The sequence below is a fragment of the Aythya marila genome (assembly GCF_965140915.1).
Source record: "Aythya marila genome assembly, chromosome: 6".
Taxonomy (NCBI): domain Eukaryota; kingdom Metazoa; phylum Chordata; class Aves; order Anseriformes; family Anatidae; genus Aythya; species Aythya marila.
Genome location: NC_139047.1, coordinates 38,691,410 through 38,708,157, shown reverse-complemented (window position 1 = coordinate 38,708,157; position 16,748 = coordinate 38,691,410). Strand labels below are relative to the sequence as shown.

The 16,748-nt window shown below is 38.8% G+C and overlaps 1 protein-coding gene across 6 annotated transcripts in view; it reads right to left on the bottom strand.

Moving 5' to 3' along the window:
- Positions 1–16,748, bottom strand: part of GPD2 (glycerol-3-phosphate dehydrogenase 2) — a 65,241-nt gene that overhangs the window by 27,388 nt on the left and 21,105 nt on the right. For all 6 annotated transcript variants that reach the window (XR_014317733.1, XM_082763012.1, XM_082763016.1 and 3 more), the window contains 4 exons: positions 11,575–11,746; positions 7,928–8,052; positions 6,796–6,893; positions 5,562–5,725 (listed from right to left, as the gene is read on the bottom strand). Coding sequence is in view for 5 of the 6 variants with exons in the window: in XM_082763012.1 (XP_082619138.1) it covers positions 5,562–5,725; positions 6,796–6,893; positions 7,928–8,052; positions 11,575–11,746 (559 nt within the window). In the remaining variant the exon portion in view is untranslated. The remainder of the gene's footprint in view (positions 1–5,561; positions 5,726–6,795; positions 6,894–7,927; positions 8,053–11,574; positions 11,747–16,748) is intronic.

Below are 16,748 nucleotides of genomic sequence, written 5' to 3'. Positions count from 1 at the left end.
GGTTGTACCTACAGTTAGTGTGCCTGCAAGGCTTCTCTCATTCATCTAGTTTCAATTTTGAAATACCAAGAAATATGGTTAGTGGTGTATTTCACCTATAGAAAAATCTTTTTAGTGACAAACTGTCAGAGAGTTTCTGTATCCAGGGAAGGAAAAAAAAAAGTCATACAGTTGTCTGCATCTGTAATAGGGTAATACCCCTATTACAGCTCATAACATTCTCAAAATATTAATTTGTCAAATATGAATTATAAAGCTATAACATTTCATAATTCAGGACACACAAATACTAGGAAAATAGCTACAAGATCCTAAATAAAAAAAAAGCATTTATTCCATTTTTGACAGTTTAATGAATGCTCTACTCTTTTGCATTGATTTTTGTGTCCGTGTGTGTATGTGTGTGCGTGCACGGATGTGTGCCTAGGAAGGATTTCTCATGGGGTTTGCTGTAAACAAGGAGAGCTAAATCCTCTGCCAAACCTTCTCTTTTCTATCTTTAAATAACCTTCATATTAAAATATTTCAGGAGAGAATAAGCACCGAGAATGCATGAATACAAAGAACAGCTACTTACATTCCAGTAAGTATGCTGGAAATTTGTAAAGCAAGACATTAAGCAATCAAATACCTTGATGTGGCCAAACAGTGACAGAAGTAGTATATGCTAATTCCTGTTTTCAGAAAGTAACAGCAAATTCAAAGAGCAGAGTCAACAAAACCCTGAAATCTTAAATTCATGACTGACTCAAGAGCACAAATTTTCCTTACGTTCCTAAAGGCTCATCTTGAAAGACAAAATATGTAAACAAAAAAGTCTGCAAGCATCTAAAGATAGAAGACTTGTGCCACTTAGAATATCTGAACACTTTAAATAGTCTGGGCAGTTTTGTTTCTATATTAATGTATTCCCTAGTTTTTAACATAATGAACTATGTATGATTTAAATGGAGATTAATTCTTCCATTTAAAATGCTTTAAAATAATTCTGCGTATGATCTTGAAATCGCAGCCCCGTTCTGCATAGTGCTGCTTTTCCAATTTTCCTTGAGCTACATAAATGAAACTGACGGATCACTGCTCAGATAGCAGCCACATTCTTCCCCCAAAATGTTGCCTTTTTGCTATTCAGGAGTATCCTAATACCAACAAATGCTAAATTAAGTCTGACATGTACCCCTAAGAAACAAACTTGTAAGTTGTGGCTTCAAAGAAAACCTTGAATAAATAGGACACATTGTGTACACCCAGGCTAACATCCAACATATGCTTTAGTTTCCTGATGCTGAGACAGAGCAAGAATAGCCTCTGGTAAAGTCTGATTTGCTATTGCTGGTACTTCCAACATTTATAATGCACCATCTTTTTTTTTGCCTGTAAAAACAATTTAAAAAATGTAATTAAGATGACCACAGCAATGTTTCAGAACACAAAATTTCCATGAATAATGGATCATTTGACATGCCAGTAGTTTGATCAACAATTACGAAACAAAACAAAGAGCATTTCTGATCTTTCCCTTGCAAAAGAACACTGCAACCAATATGTATATTGCTGGACAGGTGGTTTTATCCAGTTGAAAAGTAACCTACATAATGAGCATTTTAAATTCTTCCCTTTGGTGGTGGTGGCAGCAATCAACATGCCCAACAGTGAGATTCTGCTAGTAGATGTTATTTAGAACTACAGAAAAATACAAGTATGAGAGAGACAGGAATAGGGAAAACCAAGAAAATACGATAAAGCTGCATTTATACAACAGCTAAGACACTGTTCTTGAAAGACTAGTTTATCTACTCATTACATGGCAAAGACAGGGAAAGGAATGGACAGAGAAAGATGACCTATTCCAAGATTCAAACATTCTGATTTTTTTTTTTGCCATTACTTAATGCTCTGGTTTATGACTATTTCTGGTAAAAGAACTAAAAGGAGTGTAATTCAACCTCATCTTCCCCTTCTCCACTTTAAGTTCAAATCCTACTCCCTTTGTCCTCCATTTCTTTGGATTTAGAAGTATGAAAGTATAGTGTTAAAATTCAAATCAGAAATTTACAATTTAATGTGCTTGCTGACACATGACTTAAAGCAGACCCACTGTTAACAGAACACAGGTTAATTGTTCAAGATAAATCAGTTAACATGTTATAATCCAATGCGAGTCCATTTACGCTGCAGACCATAGGCTGACCTATGGAGGAAATAATATGGTGCACGTCTGTATACAAAATGTCATCCTGGAATGCAGCATGTTATAAATGTATACAACATCATAATCAAAGTTTTTATTCTGGACAACAGATAGCCTCACAGTTGCAGCACAAACTCAGAGGTGTGATACCTCAGCCTTTTGGAAGCTTCTTCTACACAGTGAGGTTTTGAGGAGCTACACATTTTGTTGTGTTTTTGAACTGCAAAGCTGTAATTCTCTAAATTCTAGAGAAAAAAAATCTATAAAGTAATAAGACTCTGGGCATCTACAGATAACAAAAGCAAAATAAGGTCAGTTATGCTAGTATAAACAAGTAGTTTCCACTGGCAGCAAAACTTGAAGTCTGCTTTTAAGATCTCTCACCACATTACTCTGAAAGACTTGCTAGCATTGCAGCTGTTCCACTGAAGGGAAATTAAGAGCCTGTCTGATACCTGTCTTTATTGAACTTGCACGAATAAACAGTGATTACACAATACGCATGCTTCATGCTAAAATGCCCTTCACTATTTGCACATTTCCATTTCTTCCCCTTTTTTCTTCTCCTTCTATTTTATACTTTGTTTTAAATACGCAGAATGTGAGCTTGTTTCCTATTGCTTGGGAATGCAAAACCAGAGACATCTCGGTCTGAATGACTTGTGCATTGTATTGCTGCACAGATGTTTTCCACTAAAAGACCACATGGTATCTTAGTGATGAATTTTTAGATTTATTGCAACACTGTTTAAAACAATTATTCATCCAACAAACTTGAAGATCAACTTTAAGGTTACCTTGTAAATGCATATCCTTAGAATGCTGAAGTAGTAAATATCTGTGATATATCCAAACCATCTATTTAATCAGAAAAAAAGCTTCAATAGATTATAGATTGCCAAGTTCTAATGCTCTTATGAGAAGTGTAATTACAGTTAAGAGAACCACTTCATTGTTCTTACATACTCCTGGGATCCCTTAACAGTCTAAGGGAAGGAATAGCTTATGATAATGAAAAACTAAATCTGAATTACTTCTATGTGACAGCAGCTCTTCTTACAGTACACAAAAGTTTTCATTTCTTCAGTTTGGCACAGCTGAAGCACCACATAACCCCAGATGAGGTTATTTAAAAAACAAGATTTGTTATTTTCCTCTCTGTCTTAAAAATAGAGAAGATTATTTTTACTTCATACTAAAGAATGCAAGTCCATCCTTTTAGTCTCACCTACTCCCAAATAAGAACCTATACAAGCATCCAGGTCTGTTTTTACTCCACTGGGCTCTGTACGAGACAGCTTACCATTACCAACATGCATGTTTGTCAGAAGCCACACAAATACTACCCAAGTCCAGTGTGTTTCAAGAATCCCTCCTACTTCTTCCTAGTACAAAAGCCCTTATCGATAAACTGATGAATAGTATAAATGTATTGCTAAAAAGGGAAAAACACTACCTTTAAAATCAATTGTGTGAAGACCCTTCTGGCTTCTAAAAGGTCAAAAACCACACATGCAGGTAAAAAGGTAAAAGCTAAAATCTGTTCCACTACTGAAGTCAGTGTTTTAAGCTATTTATTCTTTGGAGGAATTTGCGTCTTTTTTGCCCTACTATCCTCAACACATCTGACTTTTTGATATTTTTATATTATCAAGGAAGTTTTGCCAAAATTTTTTTTTTTTTAAAGTAAGTGGAAGAGAACTGGAGAAGGGGGAATAGAAATCCAACGCCAATGAAAACACACTACAGAACAGCATACAAGCCTGATGCAAAATACTGCACCTGCCAGATATGTTAATGTAATGAAAAGCATCAAGAAAGTTACAACAGTATGCCCTGGTACTCCAACTTGAGTAGCGCTATTCATCATTTTGTTTTTCCTCTACAAAATTCAGCATTTAAGAATACTGATGTTCTGACAGTTCGGGGATAAAACTTGCATAACACTACAATGTACTGAGATACTGCAATATGGATAACGCTCAAGACAGCTGTGCGTAAGCAGACAAACTAATATCCTAGACAAGCAAAATTTCTAGGTAGCTATTTGTCAAGGAAGCCAACTAATCCCTTACCAATTTTGTTTACAGACTGTCTTGTATATCTGTAGATTCTGAAGGGACAGAGATGGGGTTAAGGTACTTTCTTTTAAGAAGATCCACCAAAGCACCTGTTGCTACAAAACTTTCCTACAGACTTACCACCAGAGACTTGTCTCACAGAACAAGACAAAAAGGCTCATCTGTTCTTGCATTACAAACATGAATCACAATCTTTCAAAATGTGAGGATGAGAATAAGTGTGAACATTTCTGAACATGAAAACTGCTGTTTCAAGACAACCACAATAGTAGGTTCTATTAAATCACTATTCTGTTCTCAGTGAACATTGTAAGACTTGCAGAAAGCATTTATGTTCTCTCTCAAGACACTGATTTTGTGTAAATGCTATACACAAACATACCCTACCTATTGTATCAAGCTGCAAGCATTTTTCCTCTCATGATTTTATAGAAACCCCTTCAAGTGAAAAGATCATAAGACTCAAACAGTTTCTGTTCAAGTCTATTTGATTAGAACTACAATGAAAGGTCTCTTTGCAGACCAGAGAGATGTATTGCCAGTACAAAAAAAAAAATTCATCCAGACCTCATCCAACCGTGTGTAAGAACCACAACTAGGAGGCAGATCATCTGGTTTGAAAATAATTTAAAACCAGATTTAGAAGTACACAACAGTAAACAATTTGGCATTATTGGAATGACCACACTTGCCTGACAGACAATTACTCAGAGTAAGTGTTCTGTCTGAGAAGAGCTCAACCCCAAACACTTGCAAGTACGGTTCTACATAGTATGCTTTATACTAGGGTCATAACTATTTAAAACAAGGCAAAGCCCAAAGTAAACACAGGATTCTGAAACCTAATGATATATAACTATTAACTGACTAAGAATAGTTTTTACAGTATAGTCATGAGGATATTTGATTCTTCAGCCTGTTTTGTCTAAGAAGTTAAGTACCACATATGTAGATTTGCAGCAGAAAAAACCTTGCCTCTCCAATGCAGCAAAGTCACACACAGCTGGATAGTTGTAGGGAATCACCAGAACACTAGGAGGCTTTCACATATCACTGCACCCACCAGCCAAGAAAACAGATATATTCTCTTGTACATTCCATAAGTTACGGTAGTGAGCAATGTAGGCACCCATTTGACAGACAGAAATTCAGATGCAAAATGAATCCTTTGAGCTGTTGTTTTTCCCTTTGCAGAATCCACGTACCTGACATGCAGCTGCATGCGTGTGTTGTCCCCCCATCCCCAATACAGCACAAGGTAATAATGAAAGCACTGGAAGGGAACGTACCGTCATAGTAGACAATAGCTCCAACAAGCTTATCTTTGCGTAGCATTGGGAAGAGCTCCAAGGCCCTTGACTTGCTAAGGACATAACTGCTTTTCAGACACTGACTTCCTGCCACGAGGTCATACAGTTTTATTCCAACCCAGTAGTATGGCAATTGCCACCACCTGCAGGGGAAAAAGTTCCAATGAAGTGGAATAAGAAATGCATGCGTGCACTTGTTCTAATATAGAGCACACTGAGTAACACAGTACGCTATATTACGCTAGTTTTGCTTTTGTATTATCACACAACTTTACAACATCAAGATACAGTGTAAATACACAAAAAGTTATGACGTATTGTTCACTTCTATTTTCAACTAATCTGCTCACTACAGGAAGTCAAGTACATTCAAGGCTGTATTCATTCTAGAATTAAGATCATAAATTATTGTTTTTCTACTTCAGTGTAAAATGAAAAAATAAAAGCTGTCTTGAAGGAAGAACCAAACTTTTGGCAAAAGATGAAAGAGTTCCTGAAACGCACATCTCAGTAACACCTCCCCACAGACAAGATCAACTAAATACAGTCCACTGCAGACCTACGTGAGCTCCTACTAGTACAAGCCCCCTAAGACAGGAATAAGGCCATACATTAAGGTTAATCAAAAATTAAGATTAATCAAAAACTCACTTTTATAAGTATCCTGTTCTACTGAATAACTGTCCTTACAGATACAAAAACACCTAACACAAATCACTTAGTGTCTCTCATAAGACAAAATTGTTCTCTTAACAAGAAGTAGTCACATACAGCAGAAGGCCAGCATGCTGGCTTATTGCACTGACACTGGTAATTGTTAGGACTACACAGTACCTTGTGAAGAAAACCGTGCTATAGCATGCATTGAAGGCAAGGATGTACTGGAAAGAACAGTAAGTAATATCCTGGGAATTACGAGTTCACTCCAGCTGTGAACTCCTCTCCTTCACACCTATTGTAACAGTAAAAATGCACCACAGAGCTCACGTCCAAGCAGTGCTACTGGGCAGCTGTGATAGCAGATTGGTGCCATAAGAGAATTTCCTCTACTGCAATACGGCAACACCTCACCTCCTGGAGGACAAAGTCTGTGACAGGTTTAAAGACATGCTTGGAAGGAGACATGCGGAAACTTCTCTAGGGAAATTTCTCTAGGGGAATACCTTGCTTGTCAAAAGAAATGGTAAAGGAGAAGTACAATAGCAGAACTTACTTGTAAACAGGTAGCATTATAGGCAAAGGAGCTGATAGGTGAGGAGCAATTTCAAGCAGATTTGCACGCTCCTGAAGTGCTTCTTTCACCATCCTGTACTGTAAGAAGAGTGTATAGGTGAATTTTAAGTTACCCAGTTTTGTCTTAACATGCAACATTTAATGAAAAATTGCTTACCAATGCAAATATCTAACATAATTTTTACAGTTCTTTCAGAAACACTACCATTTGGTGAAAATTTCAAATATTAAAAACATCTTCCGAGCAAGTTGAGCACATTCATTCTGGTATCTTGGCACATCAGCTGAACAATTTTTCAGTTGAGCACAAAGGCCAATAAGCTATGTTACTGCTAACTATGAGCAGGAAGCCATTAAGGAGGTTTAGGAAACATCCCAAGGTATTGCTTCTATGCCGATTCCCACGATTTAATCCTGTACTAACTCTGAGTTGCAAATGCAGAAGTGTTCCTCTCCAAATCAATGAGTATCAATCAATATAAAGTTGCTCTTTGGGAGAAAAAGGAATACTGATTTCTATAGCTAGATAACTGTATGCTTTTTTTTTTTTTACCCCAATTAGTCACCTTTTCTATCTAATGACCATTATAATGACCATATTATGACCATTAAAACATATTTTAAGTTAGAGAGGTTTCAGTAAGACAACAAATTCATTTCTCAAAACAAGAACATCATGCTTCCACCAGACTAAGACAACACAAAAATACATATAAATTAACATATAATTGCTTATTTACAGTATTTTCTTTATCCATTCTAAAAATCAATCAAGACAATTCCCCTCTCCCCTACTACCCCAAATTCTTGTCTGGACAGGTAAGCTCTTTTTATTCTCAAGCCAACCCTGTTTCTGCCCTTCCTCCCCAATCTATACACACAGACTAAAAGGTACAGCTATTTGATTGCCTGCAAGTTAATTTATGCAGAGATGGCTGCACCAGTTTCTCTATTCTGGAAAGTTCAACTGGAGAATACATTTTCCTGTTTTGTACTGCACAGCCACTGTACTCAGTCAAGTATTAAAAAATAAAGAGGAGAAGTTGGATGTAATTGGGATAAGGGAAGTGTCTACTAGCAATTTTTGCTTAACAACCAGCATAAACAATTACCTGCTCAAAATCCAACTTCATGATGGCCTTCTGAAGATATCTCACTCCACCATGGATCAATTTAGTACTCCTGCTGCTGGTCCCTGATGAGAAATCATCTCTTTCTAGAAGGGCTGTTTTTAGTCCTGTGTTACCAGAAAACCAAATTAACTTCTTAAATTACACAATTTGTATGTAATTCATTAAAGACACTTCTCTAGGGTAGAGACAATCACAAGAAAAATTACTCTGTACATGGATAAATTTGTATTCAAAGTGTAGTGCACTGTCTATATTGTAATGAAAAATTTTAGCCTTCTTCCTAAGGGAAAAGTCAAAACAGAACTTAAACAGAAGCACATTAAAACCTGGATATTTCACAATAGAAAGGCATTACAGTACATTATAGGGGCCATGCTCCCTCAAGCAAATTATAGTTTGTATTCATGGCAGGAACAGAATATTTTCATGAATACTCTTAACTCTTTGCAGCAGAGCGCTCTAAATCTATCACACTAATAATTTCAACAGCATCCCAGCCAGGCAGACAACCAGCATCTTTGTCTTCTTTCTTCAGGTTTGCTTAAGAGGTGCCCTGTGATGGGCTCTCCTGGCACTGATGTGCTCACACTCAAGGAAGAGCCCACTGGATCAACACTTTGGAGACATCCCCGCAATACCACTGTGAATCCTGGCACAGCCATTATTTTGCTCCCCAAGGAGTTTGCTCAAGAAAGCTGTAACACCCCAAACCAACCACCCAAGCCTTAATGCTCTTCTGCTGAAATAAGAGATTAAGGATTGGAGGAAGACTTGAAAGGAAAAGCATGGTGAACTTCACCAGCAGTGGCAGGGCTCCAATGCAACCTTATTTGTTTAACAGACAAAAAAAAAAGAGGGAGGTTTTCCTTAACATGGAAAATATGTATTAACTGATCTAGGAACTGCAGGAAAGTGAAGAACTAAGTTTATCTGCAGCTTGCTGTGTACTTACTACAGCAGTGCCCATACAACAGACATCCTCCTTTTACACATTATATAGGCAAAGGGCACATACACAAAATGTTAGTTACTAGACACTACAAAGCATTTCAGACACATACTCAAAATGCATGACACTGCCAGGTGCTGACAGTTTCATAAGCACAAAACAGGGGTAACCACATGGCTCAGAAACATGCATACGAGTCCAGAACAGTGCTTTACCATGAACACTGAGCATTATAAAGCTTGTTCTGACAAACACTCAGAAAAGAGTTTGCATGTTTGTGTCCCCAGTTACACTGAAGGACTGGAAAAAAGCTTTCTGTGGGTGAAGGCACGCTGCCTCATACAGCAGTCACTATGACCCCACACACCCCTATCCTGTCTGCAGTACATCCTGCACATGAAGAAAGTGCTGATATCCTCGTTATGAAGGAGACTGGCATCAGGTTATTTGATGAAAGTTAAAAGAAAGATGAAAGATGTGTGATTAACAGGTGTTTTTTAACGATAAGATACAGGCAACAGCCTACAGGACAGCTATCACTGACTCCCAGGATCCAGAGGTAAGTAAATGCAACTAAGAACAGCACCACAGGACAAGAACATGGCAATCTTTCACTTACAAAACGTATATAAACATATGTAGAAGGACAATCTGTTGCAGAAATTAGCATAGCAGACCCCCTCCGGCACTGGAGGAATCTTACAAGGCAAAAGGAGATTCAGCGACGCTGTTTCTGAAACCAACAGCAACATGACAGTGATGCCCAGGGAGGAGAGCACTACCTGCACTAGAAGCTGTCCCTCGGGTCCCTCCTTCACCGTTTTTGAGGAGTGATTCCTATTTTCAGTTGTTGAAAGTAGATTTTAACATCTGTTGATCTCCCAAAACTTACATCCTTAAATTATTACTGGTAACTTCCAAAGATCAGAGTAATTTATTTTTGTCAAATGTGACAAAGATTAATGGATATAATCAGAAATAATTTGGTGAAGATGTATCAAACACATGAAAAGCAAGATTTGTTGTTAAGTGAAGCAATCAGAATAAAAGAGCAAGTTCCATGAATGAACAGCAACAATACACAATTCATTAACCAAATGCCTAGGAATATTTCACACTTCAGAAGTCTACTGATATGACCAGAATATCTACTCAAAGGATAAATATAGGTTACCTATAATATTTTCTGTTTACATTTACAACTGCATTTTCCACCACAATGTAGCAAAGGCAGAAATTAAGATATCAAGTTACCTTTAATAATACATGAAAGGGTAATAAACTGATTTTGTATTCATCTCCCCATGATGCATACCTTACTGCATAATCCATCTCAAAGCAATCACACCTTCTGGACAAGTGTTTTCTAATTCAGACTCCACATGACACTCCTGGAGTCGGGTGTTGCCTCTTACTTCTGACGTGACTACATGTTAAGAACCTGAAGAATTTTACAACTATGTACTACTTTTTGCACTGTATTCTTTCCCCACTTCAGTTCCAAGAACTGAAACAAGGTCAAAACACAGACACTGAAGTAATGATTGATTTCCTTTCATTGGCCAATTCCACTAAAAAAATGGATAGACAATGCGCTAAGATAAGCTTTTCTCACAAGTCTTTACACAGCTTTTTGAATAAAAAGTACAACATAGTATTTTAACAGAACAGGAGTTGATGCTACGGCCTCTTTCGGAAACAGAACCTGTGCATTCTCACCTCCGTATCTACAGCTCTGTTTTCACTGAACTTGTAAAATCACCAATCATCTCTGAGAGCAGTCAAGTTTGACTAGGAGCTGCTGGCTACGGTTACCGTGCAAGGTGGATGACAGAGCAGGTGTTGGTGTCCTACATTTTCACCCCATAACCAGAACTCTGCACAGGACTGACAGGCTGCAGGAGCTGCCACACCATCCATCAAACCATCTATCAGAGAACAGATGAATGCTACTACACATTCTCAGCCTCTTGCAGAAGTCAGGTGAAAAGCATCATCTTCAACTCATTTTACTTCAAGCTTTTCCTAAGTTAAGGCTACACATAAGGTTAAGATTCAATTCCTCCACTTTAAGTAGCTTCTTAAACCAGTTACACAGCTAATCTCCCACAAGAGAAAAAAATCAGAGCACAGATCTACTCTGTGCACCTGCAGACTGAATGATGCATCTTTAATTGAAAATCCAAACAGACTTCTCTAAATCCGCAATATAACAGCCAGCTATAAAGCAACAGAAGCTGTATCTATCTCACGTTACAAGAAACGAGCTTGAAAGCCACTATGCCTCATCCAGAGTTCATGCTTGCTCCTTTCAATGTGCTTGCTAGAAGTGCTGTGCAAGTGTTGTCTTCTCTTTGCTGCAGACACAAGTGTGACTACAGATAAACCTAAGTAAGAAGCAACAGAAGATGAGAAGTCCCTCCAGGAGTGGCCAGCAAAAAGGCTCATGTTAACATGAACTGCACATAAGCATCTAGACAGCGAAGACCGCTGAAACAAAAATAATGACTTTTTTCTTTGAGTTCATTTCAACTTCTAAGATCAGAAGGAAGTTTTATAACCAGGCATTCAGAGGACATGTCCTCAACCTTCAAGTGATTTTGAGAAAGCCAATCTGATTAATTTATCATAAACCAAGTAATCCAAGAACAAAACACAATTTATTGTCAAGTCTTACCCCTGGTGACTGCATCTAAAGCACAGCCACATCCTGTTGCTCCTCCACCTATAACAAGGACATCAAATTCACGTGTGGTTTGTAGTGCCAAAATCTGCTCTTCTCTTGTGGGAAAATCGTGCTTTATTGGAACAGTCACTGCTTCTGCAGCTTGGACATTCACAAAGGTACCCTACAATGATCAAAAACAAAACATAAGGATCTGTATTTATTGTGTATACAAAAATATACGTGTACATGCAACAACAAGTCACAGCACTGTTTATAAACGTAAAGGAAAACTCAAATATTCCAAGTCACCTAACCTACATATGATGACAATGCTGTATTAAAACATTATGGAACGAATAGTATTAACAACAATAAGGGTTATCACACACTGAAGTAGATAAGATGAAGTAAATATAACGCTGTATTCAAGTGCTACTACTTATAACTAGGAACAGACTTATGTGAAACATTACAGGATGCACAGGAATACACAGGTTCTCAACTTTTTGCCAATAAAATCCATCAAGCAATGGACTTAAAAATTAACGTACATTTTAAAGTTGATTATTTGTACAATGGCATTAATCTAAGCTCAAGTTTGACCAAGTTCATAAGAGCACGTAGTTTTCTGTCAAATATAGTATACTAAAACACTGAAGAAGCTATTTCCATATTCTTTTTTAAAAATCTTCTAAACAAAGCAAAACTATATCCTTCAGCATGCTAAAGTAAAACTTTTCTTTACAGCAACAAAGGGCAGCATGGCAGTTTGCAGAGCAGTTCAGATTCTTCTGAAGTGGGCTGGGAATCTCTCCTGCACACTGCTGATTTCCCGCAGGCCACCCCTGCTCCTGGTCCAGTGACCCTGGTGAGAACGGCTGACATGCTTGCTTAGTCCACCAGCATGGGCTGTGGTTTAAATGTTCAGGTTTTAACTCGTTTCCAAAGGCTCTCTTCAGTTAATATAGATTTAAAATGAATTCTGGAAGCCTTTGCAGTCACTGAAAGTCAAACCTTATTACTGAGTACGTATTTCATAAAATATGAACCCTCAGCAATGCCTCATGTAACAGCATAGAAATTGTATATACAACAGGCTACAGGCAGGCATCAGTTATTCAAACAGTTAAATAGGATGCAAGATCCTAAGTCATGTGTGCTTTCTCTTTGATTTCAGCTCCAGGTCTTCTCCTTACAACTTTTCCTCATTCACCATTGTCCCTCATTCTGCACATAGCCAGGCTGTGACTTCCTCTCTTCACTATTTATTTACTGAATACACAAAGGATCCATCTTTTCCAAAAGACAGTAAATTTGTGTGACAAAATACTACTTTCTTACTATTATCTAAAACAATCTACTATTCAAATAATCTCTTTCCATTCACTACTTACAACCAGCATTAATTTGTCACTGGTAAAGAAGGAAGCTCCCTTATTTATTCAAGAAATGTTTGGAAGTAAAAACTTAAGCTGAACTGGATGACTCTCTCAGTTATAAAATAATTTTATTGCTTATTGCACTGTTATCTGTGAATTACAGTTCCTACAGAAATTGCTCCTAAGCGCTGCCCCACCATACCAACACCACCACGTGCAGTTTGCCCTGCCTTGGTGTTTCGATCACGGCTCAGCTGATCTGCTGAGCTCCCCTGTAGTTGTGGAGAGCTACCTGCTCGTACAAGCCACCTTCAGGTTTTAATAGCTCCGAGCACTTCCCCTGGCATGTGCAATGGGAAGGGAATATCCACCTGCCATGGTGAAACAGCTTGACTGACAAAAGGTAACTCAGCCGCTTGCAGCCATCTGTTCTATCTGCAGCTGAGCGGCTTTCCAGAAGCTATCTGGCCAAGTGGTGCAGCTCCTCGTTAGCAGGCAGTTCGCTGGTTGTCACAGCTCTGCGAGCAGACCTGCTGAGTTAAAGGTAGGTGATTCTTGCAACACATCCACTCTAAGGTAACAGCCAGTTCAGCCATGCACATGAAGCCTAAACTCAGGTTCAGTTATTGAAGAGTATTTCTCAGCGTCCCTATAAACTTAGTGCTACTGTACAACAGGAAAATAAAGACTATACGTAGCAGTCATTGTGAGAAACACTCCGTAGCCAATAACTTAGGCTCAGGCGAGGATCTCAGTGAAGTAGTAATTTATTCGCGATTGCAATGGCGGGCGCCCCACAAGCAGGAGAGAGCGCATCTACTAGTTCCAAAACACAGTTTATATACCTTTTGATGGCAGGACCCTCCCCTGTTTCCCCACTGAGTGGGTAATCCAGATTCACAATCTATCTGATGCTTCACAAACAATGCATGGCCTTCAGTCGCCGGCCTGTTAAATTTCAAATTTCTTTTGACATTTTTACTGCTTGAAGTGGTAATGTTTCTTCACTTATCTGACTTGACTTGACACCGTGATTTTCACCTAATTGTCCTAAGGAGTCTGATTGTCTGCATTTTACAAGGTTGCCTGCTAAACTTTTCTTATCACTGTAAGCATATCTCAGTACCACATTCCCTCCTTCTAAACAATGTAACTCTGCAAAAACAACATTTCTATTCCTACAATTCCCCCCTTTTCTTTTTTTTTTATAAACTGTTGATTTTTGCAAAAACTCTTTTTATTTTTATTTATTTATTTATTTTAAGTGTAATTTGGTAAATATCTTCCTGTTCTTCACTTTCTTTGCTCTCCATTTCCTCTAATATCATTTTATCTGAGTAGGGTGGTGGATCTATGGTCATTTGTTTCAATAATGTGGTTTCAATTAACCGCTGGACAAGTCCCCTTACACAGGGGATAACGCAACAGCCAATAGCTGTCAAAACTCCTGCTACCATAATCAAGGATGTAAATATGGACATTACCATCCCTTTCCATTTACCAAACCAAGATTTCAACCATCCTGTGATGGAAGTGTCTGCTCCCGAATTTTCTGCTAATTCATTGGCAAGGGTGGTAAGCCCTTGCAATGCTCTTGTTACTGTGCCATCCGGGGCAGTATTGTTACGGATAAAAGTACAATGGTTGCCCAGCATCACGCATACACCACCCTTCTCCACAAGCATCATATCTAATGCTATCCTGTTTTCCCAAGCCATTTTGCTGATGGCATCTAGTTGTTCAGCGATTCCTCTCATCGCATCCTTGGTATAATTGATGAATCTCTGCTGATTATAATAGAAATAATTAATCCAATCCACATTTTTATTGATTGTTACCCACCAGAACAGTAACTCAAACCCTGCAGCAATTTAATTTCTGGCTTTATATTCATCCCGAACTCCTCTAGGTACCCCAATAGAATCTATGTATACTCTATCATCAAATGATATTCCTAAGCTTCCTTTACTTCTTCTGGGTATTTGTGATGTTTCTCTTTCAAATGCCAGGGTGAAGGGTATAGCTGATTGAACAAGTGCACAAGTGCCTTCCCAATTAGATGGTAGGGTGGACCGTAAGATCTTCCCTCCACTGTACCACCAGAGATCTGCCCTGGGGATCTCTAGTCTTGAGCAGTTTCCCATCAAGTCCTTGGTAGCACAAGGCAAATTCTCCCAGATGCCAGGTAGCACTCACACCCTGCCGTGAGAGGCAAGCTGTATGGTTACCTATAGCTGTAGAGAATGCAGGGGGAACTGTGATATTGTTATCATGCAAGAAACAGCAAAGAGAGACTTACAGGCCTCATTTCCCCAGGCAGTCTTTTCTTGGTACAATGCAATCATACATTGCATCCCTTGGGAGTCTTTGGTCCACCCCCATGGGAAGGGCACTATCTGGGCAATCGGTCATCCCGAGGCACAAGCATAGCAGTAGCTACGATTGAGACTCTGGACAGCATATTTGACCCATTCTATCCAGGCATTCACGTCCCCATACCCTGTTTGAATCTCAAATGTTTGAACTGCCACATTTCAGAGGGCCTCCTGTTTACTCTCCTGTTTTCTCCTTGAGTTTCTCCCTTTCTCTGATGGCAATAGAGGATTGTTTCCATACAGCTATTCTCAATCTGGCTGTTGTGTCTCTCCCAGTTATTTGTTCTTTCTGCTCAATTGTCATTGGGCATTTAAATCTCCACAAGCTAACACCTCACAAGCATCAAACGTGACGGCTTGTGGTACATAACCCTCTGTCACAGTCACCCATATTTTGATGGGGTATCCTGTTTTTGCTATTATCTGGTCATGCCTTTTCCAAGTTACCAATTGACCAAGGCCTTCTCTGAGGCCTAGAATCACTAAAAACAAAATTAGTAATCAATTTTTCCCTGTCATTATTTTTAAACCTTAGGTTTCCAAATAATTATCGATACAAAAATAAGATGTACACTACTACTATAACAACCCCCCCCTTGGGAGCACTGCAGTTCGCTATAGGTCTGTCCTTTCTCTCAATCACAAGTCACACTCGTTAGTTACCTGTGAAAATAAAAGGTTAGTTTACAATTGTAATCTCTTATCCTGCTCAGAGTCCACTACGAGATTTTTCTCTTCAATTTCAACTTCCAACAAGTCTTTTGTAGGAACAGCTTCCCAGGTACTAGCGTCGACAGATGCCTTCACTCGAGTATAGTGAGTCCAACCTTTTTCCGCAGTTCTTACGGCTGTTTCAGTGGTCAGTAATTGTCCTTCCCATTCAGGCCGGAGTTGACTCTTTCCAGGTCCGAATCAGGACCCAGTTTCCTGGATGATGGTGGTGAATGGGGAATTCCAAAGGTGGGGTTTGAGCCAACAACCCACAGGTCCTGAGAGATGACAAAGAAGAAGACAACCCCAGAATACAGTTCTTAAGGAAACTCTCTTATTTTGAATTGTGGTATCTCATCCCTTCTGCCCAGATAGGGCAATCTGAACAGCATCTCATATGGTGAAATTCCTATATCCTTTCTTGGTGCTGTTTAAACCTGTAGGAGTAAGCATTTTACCAAAGGAAGTTGGGTTTCTAACACTAGTTTAGTTAATTGCTTCTTTAATGTCTGATTCATTCGCTCCACCTTCCCAGAAGAGGAGGGGTGCCAGGGGCTGTGAAAATCCCACTCAATCTCTAAGGCCTGCTTTAACCCTTGCAGTAAAGCTTACACCCATCTAGTCACGTGGTCAATTAGGACAAACAAGTAACTCAGTAAAGTTTACCTGTATACTTTGGAAAGGTCAAACCCCTGGCTCCTGTCCCCCTCTAGATGGG